Below are 15327 nucleotides of genomic sequence, written 5' to 3' on the forward strand. Positions count from 1 at the left end.
ACACCCAGATCCGTTCAGTGACCTGTGTACCTGTACACCCAGATCCGTTCAGTGACCTCTGTACCTGTACACCCAGATCCGTTCACGAATAACAAGGGACACCCCTCCCACTCCTGGAAATTGGGGTGAAGGCCAGAATCGGATGAGATGAGGTCTTATCAAAGCAGAGGTGGAATCGATGGGTGTCCCCAAGTCTTTTTAGCCAAGAACAACGGCTCTTCCCAACTCCCAATACTCCCAATTTTCCTTTGTTGGTTTCCAATTGCCAAGTTTCTACCCACTTGCCTACCTTGTAAATATCTCCCTGTGATCTATCGATATCCTCCGGCAATCTCTGCCCTGCAGCCCAATGGTTTACTCGGACTATCCCGGTTACTGGTCTACTCCAGTGTGGCGAAGTGTGGCATACTAATTTGGTTAGTGTGGGGCCTCTGGCAGTGCGACCCTCTCCCCCCTTCCTCCTCTGCTATGACGGAGAGTGGGGTGAGGAGGTAACACACCACCAGCTGAGAAAAGGTCGAGAGCTTCAGGCTTTTAGGTGTCCAGATCACCAACAACCTGTCCTGGTCCCCCCATGCTGACACTATAGTTAGGAAAGCCCACCAACGCCTCTACTTTCTCAGCAGACTCAGGAAATTTAGCATGTCAGCTACGACTCTCACCAACCTTTACAGATGCACCATAGAAAGCATTCTTTCTGGTTGTATCACAGCTTGGTCTGGGCTCCTGCTCTGCCCAAGACCGCAAGGAACTACAACAGGTCGTGAATGTAGCCCAATCCATCACGCAAACCAGCCTCCCATCCATTGACTCTGTCTACACTTCCCGCTGCCTCGGCAAAGTAGCCAGTATAATTAAGGATCCCACGCACCCCAGACATTCTCTCTTCCACCTTCTTCCATCGGGAAAAAGATACAAAAGTCTGAGGTCACGTACCGACTGACTCAAGAACAGCTTCTTCCCTGCTGCCGTCAGACTTTTGAATGGACCTACCTTGCATTAAGTTGATCTTTCTCGACACCCTAGCTATGGCTGTAACACTACATTCTGCACTCTCTCATTTCCTTCTCTATGAACGGTATGCTTTGTCTATATAGCGCGCAACAAACAATACTTTTCAGTGTATCCCAGTATATGTGACAATAACAAATCAGATCAAATCACATCAAAAATCAGGCCCCAGCGGAGGTTTTTGGGATCCTCCTGGGGCGCATTGTGCCCCGCCAAATCCTTACCGGAGCAGATGACTCCAGCGTCGTTCCTTTGGCGGCAGCTGCGGGGCATGATGGTCTGGGAAGGGCAGGACCACAGGAAGGACTCGGTCCCATTGCAGCGGACATTGTCCAGCAGGGTGGGGCCTGTCCCCTCTCCAAAGTAGCCGCCGGTGGTGGCGGATTGTCCGAAGCCACAGCCCACCTGGCTGCACACGACCTGGGCGTCGATGATGTCCCAGCCGGAATCACAGATGGTGCCCCAGCTCCCGTTGTAAAAGGCCTCGACTCTCCCGGAACAGGAAGTGGGACCGTCGGCCAGGCGGAGCTGGGCGTTCTCTGGAAGGGAACAGGAAAAGTCAGGCCAGCGATGTCAAAGACCCCCAACACAAAACCAGGAGGAGAATCCCCAGAGCTGGAGACCGTGAGAAATAGGAACAGGGTTAGGCCACTTAGCCCCTCCTGCCCTGCTAACCCATTCTATAAAATTGTGGCTCATTTGATTGTAAACTCGATAACCTTTCACCCCCCCCTCGTTAAACATAGAAGGTAGGCGCAGGAGGAGGCCATTCGGCCCTTCGAGCCTGCTCTGCCATTCATTATGATGATGGGGGATCGTCCAACTCAATAGCCTAATCCTGCTTTCTCCCCATAACCTTTGATCCCATTCGCCCCAGTGCTACATCCAGCCGCCTCTTGAGTATGGAGCTTAATCCACTTAATCGAGAATCTATCTCACTCTTCCTCAACAATATTCGTAGGCTCGGCTCCCACCATCTTTTGAGGGAGAGAGTCCCAGAGACTCACCCACCCTCTGAGAGAAAACATTTCCCCCCATCTCCGTCTGAAATGGGCCGCCCCTTATTTTGAAAGAGTGACCACCGCCCCCGCCCCTCCTCCACGCCCCCCCTCCCCCCAGTTCTCGATTCTCCCACAAGAGGATATATCCCCTCCACACCCGCCCTGTCGAGACCCCCCTCAGGATTTGACATCTTCCGATCCATTCTCTCTCCTGCTTACTTTATGATGCCCAAGTCCAGACTCTGTCATCTCTCAAAGTGTGGTAGCAACTCTCCACTTACTGTATGTTCCCTTGGGGAAGATTATCCCCCTGTTTGATTCCTGCCTGACTATCTCTCGCATTTACCAGCTCCCTATATCGCACTGTTCAGCGTGTATTCCCTTGACTTGTTAGTCTTGCCAAAATGCATCACCTCACCCTTTTCAGTATATCCTTCACCCAGCCCGGGATACCAACATCCCCCAGACAGAGCTGGGAAAAAATAGCCACGGTTGAATATGCTGTCACCAGTTATACCGCGGAGGTTCACCGAGACCAAAGCAGCAGCGATGCAATTGTGGGGCGTTTACGGGGCTGGTCACATGGGCAGAACAGTGGCCAATGGAGTTTAACCCTGAGAAGTGTAAGGTGATGCATTTTGGGAGGACTAACAAGGCAAGGGAATACACAATGAACAGGAGGATGCTGGGACAGAGGACCAGAGGGAGCTTGGGGTGTGTGTCCATAGATCCCTGAAGGCAGCAGGACAGGTAGATAAGGTGGTTACGAGGGCATATGGGGATACTTGCCTTTATTAGCCGAGGTATAGAATGTAAGAGTGGGGAGGTTACGATGGAGCTGTATCCAACGCTGGTTGGGTCACAGCTAGAGTACTGTGTGCAGTTCTGGTCACCACACTATAGGAAGGATGTGATTGTCCTGGAGAGGGTGCAGAGGAGATTCACCAGGATGTTGCCTGGGCTGGAGTGTTTCAGCTATGAGGAGAGGCTGGTTAGACTGGGGTTGTTTTCCATAGAGCAGAGAAGCTGAGGGGGGACCTGATCGAGATGTACACAATTATGAGGGACATGGATAGGGGAGATAGGCAGGAACCTTTCCCCTTAGTGGAGGGGCCATAGAATCATAGAATCTACAGTGCAGAAGGAGGCCATTTGGCCCATTGAGCCTGCACTGACAACAATCCCACCCAGGCCTATCCTCATAACCCCACATATTTAGCCTCTAATCTCCTGACACTAAGGGGCAATTTATCATGGCCAATCAACGTAACCTGCACATCTCTGGAGTCAATAACCAGGGGGTGTGGATTTCAGGTCAGGGGACAGGAGATTTCAAGAGGATTTGAGGAAAAGCGTTTCACCCAGAGGGTGGTGGGAATCTGGAACTTGCTGCCTGAAAGGGTGGTAGAGGCAGGAACTCTCACAACGATTAAGAAGTGTTTAGATGAGCACATCGGCTACGGAGCAAGTGCTGGATAATGGGGTCAGAATAGATGTGTTTGACAGCCAGCACAGACACAATGGGCCGAATGGCCTCTTTCTGTGCGAAACTCTCTGATTCCATACTGACCGAGAAATTGGCCTTACCTACGACAGTCACCTCCTTCGACTCGCTGTTCTGGGAGGTAAAGAACAGTTCGCCCACCTCCAAATGGTAGCTGCACCAATAGGTCCCCTCGTGTGTCTTGTTGATGTTTGGGATGTTAAACCTGACGTTATTCTGGATGAAGGTCGTCACTTCAGTGAGGATGGGGGCCGCCTCGCCCATCTTGTAGAGGGTCATCTTGACGCCTTTGTACAGCCCGGGCGCCGCACACACAAACCTGATGGTGTCGTCTTTGAAGAAGAGGCTATTGCCAACCACCGTCATGGATGGTGGAGGAGGCTGAACTGCAGACAGAGGAAAATCAGACGTCATTTTATTTCTCGTTTTAAGGGGAGGGTGTCCTCCCTCTGACCAGCCAACATATCATTTCACAACCGTCACACTCTCGCCGCCTTCGCCAGCCGAGTGTTCTTGTGGGCATCGCTGCCTCGTGTCACATGGTGTCAGAGTGATGTCTCTACGAGACGTTAAGGAGGTCCTACACAGGAAACTGACACCATTTCTCAGAGGCTTTCAGAGTAAGAAGATTGTCTGCTGGTTTCTAGCTCAAAACTCCCCGGGCAAAATCCAGGCTTGGGCTGAGAGGTCGCAAGTAACATTCGCGCCACACTCATGCCAGGCAATGACCATCTCCAACACGTGAGCATCTAACCATCTCCCCCTTGACATTCAATGGCACTTCTGCAACATGGAGAGAGGCCCTTTGGCCCATCAAGGTAGCACCAGCCATCCAGCATCTATCAATTGCAATCCCATTTGCCAGTACCTACTCTGTAGCCATGGGCGCGACGGCATTTCAAGGAACATTACCATCACAGAATCCCCCACGATCAACATCCTGGAGGTTCCCATTGACCAGACACTGAACCAGACCCAGCCATATAAATACTGTGGCTACCAGAGCAGGTCAGAGGCTGGGAATCCTGTGGAGAGTAACTCACCTCCTGACTCCCCCCAAAGCCTGTCCACCATCTACACGGACACAAGTCAGGAGTGTGATGGAATACTCTCCACTTGCCTGGATGAGTGCGGCTCCCAACAACACTCGAGAAGCTCGACACCATCCAGGACAAAGCAGCCCCCGCTCGATCGACACGCTAACCCCCACCTTCAACATTCACTCCCTCCATCACCGACACACAGAGGCAGCCGTGTGTACCATCTACAAGATGCACTGCAGCGACTCACCAAGGCTCCTTCAACAGCAACTTCCACACCCACCACCTCTACATCTAGAAGGAGAAGGGCAGCAGACACATGGGGAACACCACCACCTGCAAGCTCCCCGTCCGAGACCCACACACACCATCCTGACTTGGAAATATATCGGCTGTTCCTTCACTGTCGCTGGGGTCAAAATCCTGGAACTCCCTCCCTAACAGCACTGTGGCTGTACCTACACCACACGGACTGATTGATGTCCAATAACAATCCTGGAACTTCCTCCCTAACAGCACTGTGGGTGTACCCACACCACACGGGACTGACTGATGTCCAATAAGAATCCTGGAACTCCCTTCCTAACAGCACTGTGGGTGTACCTACACCACACGGACTGACTGATGTCCAATAACAATCCTGGAACTTCCTCCCTAACAGCACTGTGGGTGTACCTACACCACACGGACTGACTGATGTCCAATAACAATCCTGGAACTCCCTCCCTAACAGCACTGTGGGTGTACCTACACCACACGGACTGACTGATGTCCAAAAACAATCCTGGAACTCCCTCCCTAACAGCACTGTGGGTGTACCTACACCACACGGACTGACTGATGTCCAATAACAATCCTGGAACTCCCTCCCTAACAGCACTGTGGGTGTACCTACACCACACGGGACTGACTGATGTCCAATAACAATCCTGGAACTCCCTCCCTAACAGCACTGTGGGTGTACCTACACCACACGGGACTGACTGATGTCCAATAACAATCCTGGAACTCCCTCCCTAACAGCACTGTGGGTGTACCTACACCACACGGCACTGACTGATGTCCAATAACAATCCTGGAACTCCCTCCCTAACAGCACTGTGGGTGTACCTACACCACACGGGACTGACTGATCTCCAATAACAATCCTGGAACTCCCTCCCTAACAGCACTGTGGGTGTACCTACACCACACGGCACTGACTGATGTCCAATAACAATCCTGGAACTCCCTCCCTAACAGCACTGTGGGTGTACCTACACCACACGGGACTGACTGATCTCCAATAACAATCCTGGAACTGTCTCCCTAACAGCACTGTGGGTGTACCTACACCACACGGGACTGACTGATATCCAATAACAATCCTGGAACTGTCTCCCTAACAGCACTGTGGGTGTACCTACACCACATGGACTGACTGATCTCCAATAACAATCCTGGAACTCCCTCCCTAACAGCACTGTGGGTGTACCTACACCACACGGGACTGACTGATGTCCAATAACAATCCTGGAACTCCCTCCCTAACAGCACTGTGGGTGTACCTACACCACACGGCACTGACTGATGTCCAATAACAATCCTGGAACTCCCTCCCTAACAGCACTGTGGGTGTACCTACACCACACGGACTGACTGATGTCCAATAACAATCCTGGAACTCCCTCCCTAACAGCACTGTGGGTGTACCTACACCACACGGACTGACTGATGTCCAATAACAATCCTGGAACTCCCTCCCTAACAGCACTGTGGGTGTACCTACACCACACGGACTGACTGATGTCCAATAACAATCCTGGAACTCCCTCCCTAACAGCACTGTGGGTGTACCTACACCACACGGGACTGACTGATGTCCAAAAACAATCCTGGAACTCCCTCCCTAACAGCACTGTGGGTGTACCTACACCACACGGGACTGACTGATGTCCAGCTGCCAGCGCAGTGCCCGTCCGTGCAGCCAAACACAGCTTCCGCCTCGTGAACGGATGAGAGGGGAAATTCACCGGAACAGGTGACGGAGGCGCCACTGGCGCGGTCGCAGGTGATCCCACTGCTCCAGGCTCGAGCTGGGCAGACCCAGAGGTGTGTCTCGGCCCCTCTGCAGCGCACTGTGCTCAGCCAGATGGGCTTCTGGATGTCGGCCAACCTCGGAGAGTCCATCATCCCCTTGGCAAAGCCGCAGCCCATCTGCCGGCAGACCACCTGCACGTCGGACAGGTCCCAGGAGTCTCCGCAGACCGAGCCCCAGGTCCCGTTGTAGTACACCTGGACGGTGCCCGAACAATCGTTCTCCCCATTGACCAATCGCACTGCCACGTCATCTGCAAGAGAAGGACCCAGTTAGCTTGGCCAGTGTGCCTGACATTTGGAAAATAACATCTCCTCCTACACAAAGTGAGTGGGGAGTTCCATGCCTACTGTGCGGCACGGTGGCACAGTGGTTAGCACCGCTGCCTCACTGCGCCAGGGACCCGGGTTTGATTCCCGGCTTGGGTCACTCTCTGTGTGGAGTTTGTCCGTTCTCCCCTTGTCTGTGTGAGTTTCCTCCGGGTGCTCCAGTTTCCTCCCACAGTCTGAAAGATGTGCAGGTTAGGTGGATTGGCCATGCTAAATTTCCCCTTAGTGTCCAATGCTGTGTAGGTTGGGGGATTAGCTATGCTAAATTGCCCCTTAGTGTCCAAACATGTGCAGGTTCGGTGGATTGGCCATGCTAAATTGCCCCTTAGTGTCCAAACATGTGCAGGTTCGGTGGATTGGCCATGCTAAATTGCCCCTTGGTGTCCATAGAAGTGCAGGTTGGGGGATTAGCCATGCTAAATACGTTGGGGTTACTGGGATAGGCCTGGGCAGAGGGCTTGGGTAGGATGGTCTGTCGGAGAGTCAGTGCCAATGGGCCAAATGGCCTCCTTCTGCTCTCTGGGCTCGATCTGTGTCCAGGACTGATGGCGCGGGAAAGTGAGCTTGTCCGGCAGCCAATCACATCGAATATTAAGTTTCTAAGGCGGCCAATTGACAGGTAGAAAGAGCAGGAGAGATTCCCCAGTCAGCCATTTTGTGTTTTGTGGGATGTGTGATTTGCTTGCCGGGTGGCACTTTTTGCCCATTTCTAATTGCCCTCGAACTGAGTGTCTCAATCGGCCATTTCAGAGGGCAGTTAAGAGTCAACCGCATTGCTGTGGCTCTGGAGTCACATGTAGGCCAGACCAGATAAGGACGGCAGATTTCCTTCCCGAAAGAGACATTAGTGAACCAGATGGGTTTTTCCGACAATCATCATTTCAAATTTCACTATCAGCCGTGGTGGGATTCGGACCCGGCTTCCCAGAGGAAAGTGAAGATGAGGCTAAGGGGAAATCGGCCATGATGGCATAGTAGCAGGTTTGAGGGGCTGAATGGCTCCTAGTTCTTATGTAATCGCTTCAACTGGGAGACACAGTAGTTAGCACTGCTGCCTCACAGCGCCAGGGACCTGGGTTCGATTTCTGGCTTGGGTCACTGTCTATGTGGAGTTTGCACATTCTCCCCGTGTCTGCGTGGGTTTCCTCCGGGTGCTCCGGTTTCCTCCCACAGTCCGAAAGATGTGCGGGTTAGATGGATTGGCCGTGCTAAATTGACCCTTAGTGTCAGTGGGATTAGCAGGATACATATGTGGGGTTAGGGAAATGGGGCCTGGGTGGGATTGTGGTCACTGATGGGCCGAACGGCCTCATTCTACACTGTCGGGATTTTACGATTCTATTCTATGAATTAGAGATGGGGGAGGGATGGGAATAAATAGAATCATAGAACCTTACTGTGCAGAAGGAGGCCATTTGGCCCATTCGGTCTGTACCGACCACAATCCCACCCAGGCCCTATTCCCATAACCCCACATATTTACCCTGCTAGTCCCCTTGACACTAGGGTCAATTTAGCACGGCCAATCAACCTAACCCACACATCTTTGGAGTATGGGGGGAAACCGGGGCACCTGGAGGAAACCCACGCAGACACGGGGAGTATGTGCAAACTCCACACAGGCAGTGACTCGAGGCTGGAATTGAACCCGGGTCCCTGGCACTGTGAGGTAGCAGTGCTAACCACTGTGCCTCACATGCCGCCCAAGGATCGGTGACTCCCGTGTCCCGTGACAGAACGCCCCCACCACGAGCGACTCACCGACCACAGTCAGGTAGACGGATTGACTACGGGATGAATTGAACAGCTTTCCCACGATGTTGGCCTGGTAGGCACATGAGTAGTTGCCCTGGTCCCCCGCCGTGACGGCGTGCAGGTTGAAGTGAGAGCGGACCAGCCGCGAGGAAGCGATGTGCGCGCTGACAAAGGTGCCGTCCTTGTACAGGTAGAATTTGGCCCCCGAGAAGGAGCTTGGAGAATCGCACTGGATCTGGGCGGACTGCCCCTTCATCAGCTGCGATCCCGGGCTCAGGCTGATCACTGGCATGACCAGGAGATCTGGAAAAGAAGAGGGTATGAAAGTTAGTGGAGGGGGGCGGGGAAACGTGACAAATACACCCGCAAGTAACAGCGAAATCAGGAACTACAACCCACAGAAAAAGTTAGAAACACGCAAGAGACTAGGCCACACCTGCGGAGAGAGAAACACAGTTAACCTTTCAGCTCAATGGCCTGTATGAGATTAGAACCTTTAACCTTTTGGGGTGGCACAGTGGTTAGCACTGCTGCCTCACAGTGTCAGGGACCCCGGTTCGATTCCAGCCTTGGGTCACTGTCTGTGTGGAGTTTGCACATTCTCCCCACGTCTGCGTGGGTTTCCTCCCACAGTCCAAGGATGTGTAGGTTAGATGGATTGGCCATGATAAATTGCTCTTTAGAGTCCAAAGATGTGCGGATTAGGTGGATTGGCCATGCTAAATTGCCTCTTAGTGTCCAAAGATGTGCAGGTTAGGGGGATTGGCCATGCTAAATTGCCTCTTAGTGTCCAAAGATGTGCAGGTTAGGTGGATTGGCCATGCTAAATTGCCTCTTAGTGTCCAAAGATGTGCAGGTTAGGGGGATTGGCCATGCTAAATTGCCTCTTAGTGTCCAAAGATGTGCAGGTTAGGGGGATTGGCCATGCTAAATTGCCCCTTAGTGTCCAAAGATGTGCAGGTTAGGTGGATTGGCCATGCTAAATTGCCTCTTAGTGTCCAAAGATGTGCAGGTTAGGTGGATTGGCCATGCTAAATTGCCCCTTAGTGTCCAAAGATGTGCAGGTTAGGTGGATTGGCCATGCCAAATTGCCTTAGTGTCCAAAGATGTGCAGGTTAGGTGGATTGGCCATGCTAAATTGCCCCTTAGTGTCCAAAGATGTGCAGGTTAGGTGGATTGGCCATGCCAAATTGCCTCTTAGTGTCCAAAGATGGGCAGGTTAGGTGGATTGGCCATGCTAAATTGCCCCTTAGTGTCCAAAGATGTGCAAGTTTGGTGGTTTACCATGCTAAATTGCCCCTTAGTGTCCAAAGAATTGCAAGTTTTGACAAGGTGCCGCACCAAAGACTGCTACATAAGATAAAGGTGCACAGTGTTACGGGTAATGTATTTGCATGGATAGAGCATTGGTTAACTAACAGAAAGCAAAGAGTGGGGGTAAATGGGTGTTTTTCTGGTTGGCAATCAGTGACTAGTGGTGTGCCTCAGGGATCAGTCATAGAGTCATAGAATCCTATAGTGCAGAAAGAGGCCATTCAGCCCATCGTGTCTGCACCGACCACAATCCCACACAGGCCCAATCCCCATACCCTTACATGTTTACCCACTAATCCCTCTAACCTATGCATCCCAGGACACTAAGGGGCAATTTTTTTTTAGAATGGGCAATCAACCTAACCCGCACATCTTTAGACTGTGGGAGGAAACCGGAGCACCCGGAGGAAACCCACGCAGACATGAGGAGAATGTGCAAACTCCACACAGACAATGACCCAAGCCGGGAATCGAACCCAGGTCCCTGGAGCTGTGAAGCAGCAGTGCTAACCACTGTGCTACCGTGCCGCGTTGTTGGGACCGCAATTGTTTACGATTTACATAGATGATTTGGAGTTGGGGACCAAGTGTAGTGCGTCAAAATTCGCAGATGACACTAAGATGAGTGGCAGAGCAAAGTGTGCAGAGGATGCTGAAAGTCTGCAAAGGGATATAGATAGTCTAAGTGAGTGGGTGAGGGTCTGGCAGATGAAGTACAATGTTGGTAAATGTGAGGTCAACCATTTTGGTAGAAATAACAGCAAAATGGACTATTATTTAAATGGTAAAAAATTGCAGCATGCTGCTGTGCAGAGGGACCTGGGTGTCCTTGTGCATGAATCACAAAAAGTTGGTTTGCAGGTGCAGCAGGTAATTAAGAAGGCAAATGGAATTTTTTCCTTCATTGCTAGAGGGATGGAGTTTAAAAACAGTGAGGTTATGTTGCAGCTGTATAAGGTGCTGGTGAGGCCACACCTGGAGTACTGTGTTCAGTTTTGGTCTCCTCACTTGAGAAAGGATATACTGGCACTGGAGGGGGTGCAGAGGAGGTTCACTCGGTTGATTCCGGAGTTGAGAGGGTTGGCTTATGAGGAGAGACTGAGTAGGCTGGGGCTATACTCATTGGAATTTAGAAGAATGAGGGGAGATCTTATAGAAACATATAAGATTATGAAGGGAATAGATAAGATCGAAGCAGGGAAGCTGTTTCCACTGACGGGTGAAACTAGAACTCAGGGGCATGGCCTCAAAATAAGGGGAAGCAGATTTAGGGCTGAGTTGAGGAGGAACTTCTTCACACAAAGGGTTGTGAATCTGTGGAATTCCCTGCCCAGTGAAGCAGTTGAGGCTACCTCATTGAATGTTTTTAAGGCAAGGATAGATAAATTTTTGAACAGTAAAGGAATTAAGGGTTATGGTGAGCAGGAGGGTGAATGGAGCTGAGTCCACAAAAAGATCAGCCATGATCTTGTTGAATGGCGGAGCAGGCTCGAGGGGCCAGATGGCCTACTCCTGCTCCTAGTTCTTATGTTCTTATGTTCTTAAGTTAAGTGGTTTGGCCATGCTAAATTGCCCCTTAGTGTCCAAATATGTGTAGGTTTGTTGGATTGGCCATGCTAAATTGTCCCTTAGTGTCCAAAGGTGCGTAGGTTAGGTGGATTGGCCATGCTAAATTGCCCCTTAGTGTCCAAATATGTGTAGGTTTGGTGGATTGGCCATGTTAAATTGCCCCTTAGTGTCCAAAGGTGCGTAGGTTAGGTGGATTGGCCATGCTAAATTGACCTTAGTGTCAGGGGGATTAGTAGGGTAAATATGTGGAGTTACGGGACTAAGGCCTGAGTGGGATTGTGGTTGGTACAGACTCGATGGGCCAAGTGGCCTCCTTCTGTCCTGTAGGGATTCTAGGATTCTATGAAATGTCTCGTTGATAATATAAATATATATTTGTTCATCACCTGGACTATTTTATAAAGTCTTTTTTTAATCCTTGTCCTACTAGAAATGGGGAATTGCTGAAGTAACAAAAGGTTCAGCCAATCACCAGCTGACTTGCAGCAGTTTCAGGGTAACCACGAGCGCAGGGGCGAGGCGTCTGATTCGTCAACCTCCACAGAACGGAAAAGCCTTGGCAAGATGTAATCTCCCATAATGCACTGGTTAGGTTGAAGGGGGACTGTTTACAGATTCAGCTCTATTCTGCAGGCAGTCAGTGTGTCTGGGAAAACATTCAGCTCAGATGCTGGGAGAGCAGGACCATTGCCATGTACTGTTTACTTTGTAAGAGTTTTAATAACACCAGGTTAAAGTCCAACAGGTTTATTTGGTAGCAAATACCATAAGCTTTCGGAGCGCTGCCCCTTCGTCAGATGGAGTGGAAATCTGCTCTCAAACAAGGCACACAGAGACACAAAATCAAGTTACAGAATACTGATTAGAGTGCGAATCTCTACAGCTAATCAAGTCTTAACGATACAATGTGAGTGGAGGGAGCATTAGGCACAGGTTAAAGAAATGTGTATTGTCTCCAGACAGGACAGCCAGTGAGATTCTGCAAGTCCAGGAGGCAGGAGACAATACACATTTCTTTAACCTACAGTGAAGAAGAGGTCATTTGGCCCATTGAGTCTTGGATAGAGTCTCTACCCAGGCTCTCTCTCCTGTCCTATCCACATAACCCCATACATTTAGCATGGCTAATCCATCTAATCTTCACATTTATGGACACTAAGGGGCAATTTAGCATGGCCAATCCACCTAACCTGCACACCTTGTGACACTAAGGGGCAATTTAGCATGGCCAATCCCCCTAACCTACACATCTTTGGACACTAAGGGGCAATTTAGCATGGCCAATCCACCTAACCTACACATCTTGTGACACTAAGGGGCAATTTAGCATGGCCAATCCCCCTAACCTACACATCTTTGGACACTAAGGGACAATTTAGCATGGCCAATCCACCTAACCTACACATCTTGTGACACTAAGGGGCAATTTAGCATGGCCAATCCACCTAACCTACACATCTTTGGACACTAAGGGACAATTTAGCATGGCCAATCCACCTAACTTGCACATCTTGGGATATTAAGGGGCAATTTAGCATGGCAAATCCACCTAACCTATACATCTTTGGACACTAAGGGGCAATTTAGCATGGCCAATCCACCTAACCTGCACATCTTGGGACACTAAGGGGCAATTTAGCATGGCCAATCCACCTAACCTATACATCTTTGGACATGAAGGGGCAATTTAGCATGGCCAATCCACCTAACCTATACATCTTTGGACACTAAGGGGCAATTTAGCATGGCCAATCCACCTAAGCTGCACATCTTGGGACACTAAGGGTGGTTGGGGGAGTGAGCAGTCATGAAGTTGCCGTGGCACCAAGTTGCGATAGAAGGCCTCCATCATGTTTTTGTCCCTGTTCACTTCAGCTGGGACAGAGGCTTTGGGCCATTTCTTAAATGTGGGAGGAGGAAAAATGTGGGAGCTTAGGTGCTGAAGTGGACATCTGGGTCTGGGTCATCATTGGTCAGGGAGAGCTAATGCAAAGTTGTCCAATGCCTGTGCATTTCCATTTGCTTCTAAATAATAATTTAGGTAACAATTCTATAACAAGATATGAGGACTTGCATGCTCTTCATTCCAAATACCTATTCATCCAGTGGGATCAAAGAAAAACTTTCAACTATTCAATTAATTACCACCAATTAACACATCATATCTAAACTATTACTTCTTAATAAATCAATGAACTATCTCAAAATTAAGTCTGAACAGGGGCCAATCGGGGACCGATCGGGGGCCGAATGGGGGCCGACCAGGGGCACAAAGGGGTTAAGTGGGCTGGCAGAACATCAGTGAACACAGTAAGAAGTTTCTCAACACCAAGTTAAAGTCCAACAGGTTTATTTGGTCGCAAAATCCACTAGCTTTCGGAGCGCTGCTCCTTCGTCAGGTAAGTGGGAGTTCTGTTCACAAACAGGGCATAAAGACACAAACTCAATTTACAGAATAATGGTTGGAATGCAAGTCTTTACAGGTATTCAAGTCTTAAAGGTACAGACAATATGAGTGGAGAGAGTGTTAAGCACAGGTTAAAGAGAGGTGTATTGTCTCCAGACAGGACAGTTAGTGAGATTTTGCAAGCCCAGGCAAGTCGTGGAAGGAGCAGCGCTCCGAAAGCTAGTGGCTTTTGCTACCAAATAAACCTGTTGGACTTTAACCTGGTGTGAGACTTCTTACTGTGTTTACCCCAATCCAACGCCGGCATCTCCACATCAGAACATTGGTGGGCAGGGGATGATGGGGGACAATGCGGACTTGTCCGCACTTTGGCAGGAAGGAGGACCGCAAAGAGGCAGGATATTAGACCCGGCTGGGAGAAGGAGTCCAGAAATCCCTGGAACGCACCTTGCACCACCACTCTGACCATCTCGCTCTTGGGTGAGGTGTATGTTCTTCCAGAAACTTCCGCCTCGTAGCTGCAGGTGTAGTTCCCGACATTCGCCACATCCACATTGGGGAAATGGAAGATGGCCGACTCCCCCCTGACAGAGGGGGCCTTGGAGGCTATGTGGTTGCCATTGTCGTCTTTGTACAGGTAGAAAGCTGCCGTCTTATAGTATCCGAAAGCATTGCATTGGATAAAGATGTTCTCACCTTTAACAAAAGTGTTGGAAAACCTACTGGGTGAAATCCGTGGTTTGGGAGGATGCTCTGAAAGAGAAAATAAGAAGCAAGCTGATTGTTAACTGCTCACTCTTCGCCTCTGGTCAAAATTCCATTATATGGTTTCAACTTACCTTCGGGAAAACAGAGGTAGTTTTGAATGATCTATAATCGTATTGCTAAATATTAGAAATAAGGTATAGGTTAAGCATGGAGCAGTCGGTGGCTGGGTTTGTGTGGGAGCTTTCAAGAGAAAGGGAATCCAGAAAGGAGGGTTGGAAAACACCTGGAGGTGGTGGATCCTTGTTAAAACAGTGGACAGGAAGAATAGTTTGAAAGAATAGTTGGTATCATTTTGTGCCTCACTTTAAGGAAGGATAGTCAGATTCTTTTTTTTTTCTGTATTCATTCACCGGGCATGGTGTCGCTGGCTGGCCATCATTTATTGCCCATCCCTGGTTGCCCTTGAGAAGGTGTTGGTGAGCTTACTTCTTGAATCGCTGTGGTATGGGTTGACCCACAATGCCATTCGGGAGGGAATTCCAGGATTTTGACCAAGTTAGACAAAGATGTTTGTGTGGGCCTCATGGTGGCACAGTGGCACTGCTGCCTCAC

At 50.1% G+C, this 15327-nt stretch overlaps 1 protein-coding gene across 3 annotated transcripts in view; it reads right to left on the bottom strand.

Moving 5' to 3' along the window:
- Positions 1-15327, bottom strand: part of LOC144493880 (scavenger receptor cysteine-rich domain-containing protein DMBT1-like) — a 65218-nt gene that overhangs the window by 29964 nt on the left and 19927 nt on the right. For 2 of the 3 annotated variants that reach the window (XM_078213459.1, XM_078213460.1), the window contains 5 exons: positions 14455-14760; positions 8724-9020; positions 6569-6886; positions 3600-3902; positions 1236-1550 (listed from right to left, as the gene is read on the bottom strand). In XM_078213459.1, coding sequence (XP_078069585.1) covers positions 1236-1550; positions 3600-3902; positions 6569-6886; positions 8724-9020; positions 14455-14760 — 1539 coding nt within the window. The remainder of the gene's footprint in view (positions 1-1235; positions 1551-3599; positions 3903-6568; positions 6887-8723; positions 9021-14454; positions 14761-15327) is intronic. The other variant, XM_078213461.1, reaches the window with a different exon arrangement.

The sequence above is a fragment of the Mustelus asterias genome, chromosome 5 (assembly GCF_964213995.1).
Source record: "Mustelus asterias chromosome 5, sMusAst1.hap1.1, whole genome shotgun sequence".
NCBI classification, from domain to species: Eukaryota; Metazoa; Chordata; class Chondrichthyes; order Carcharhiniformes; family Triakidae; genus Mustelus; species Mustelus asterias.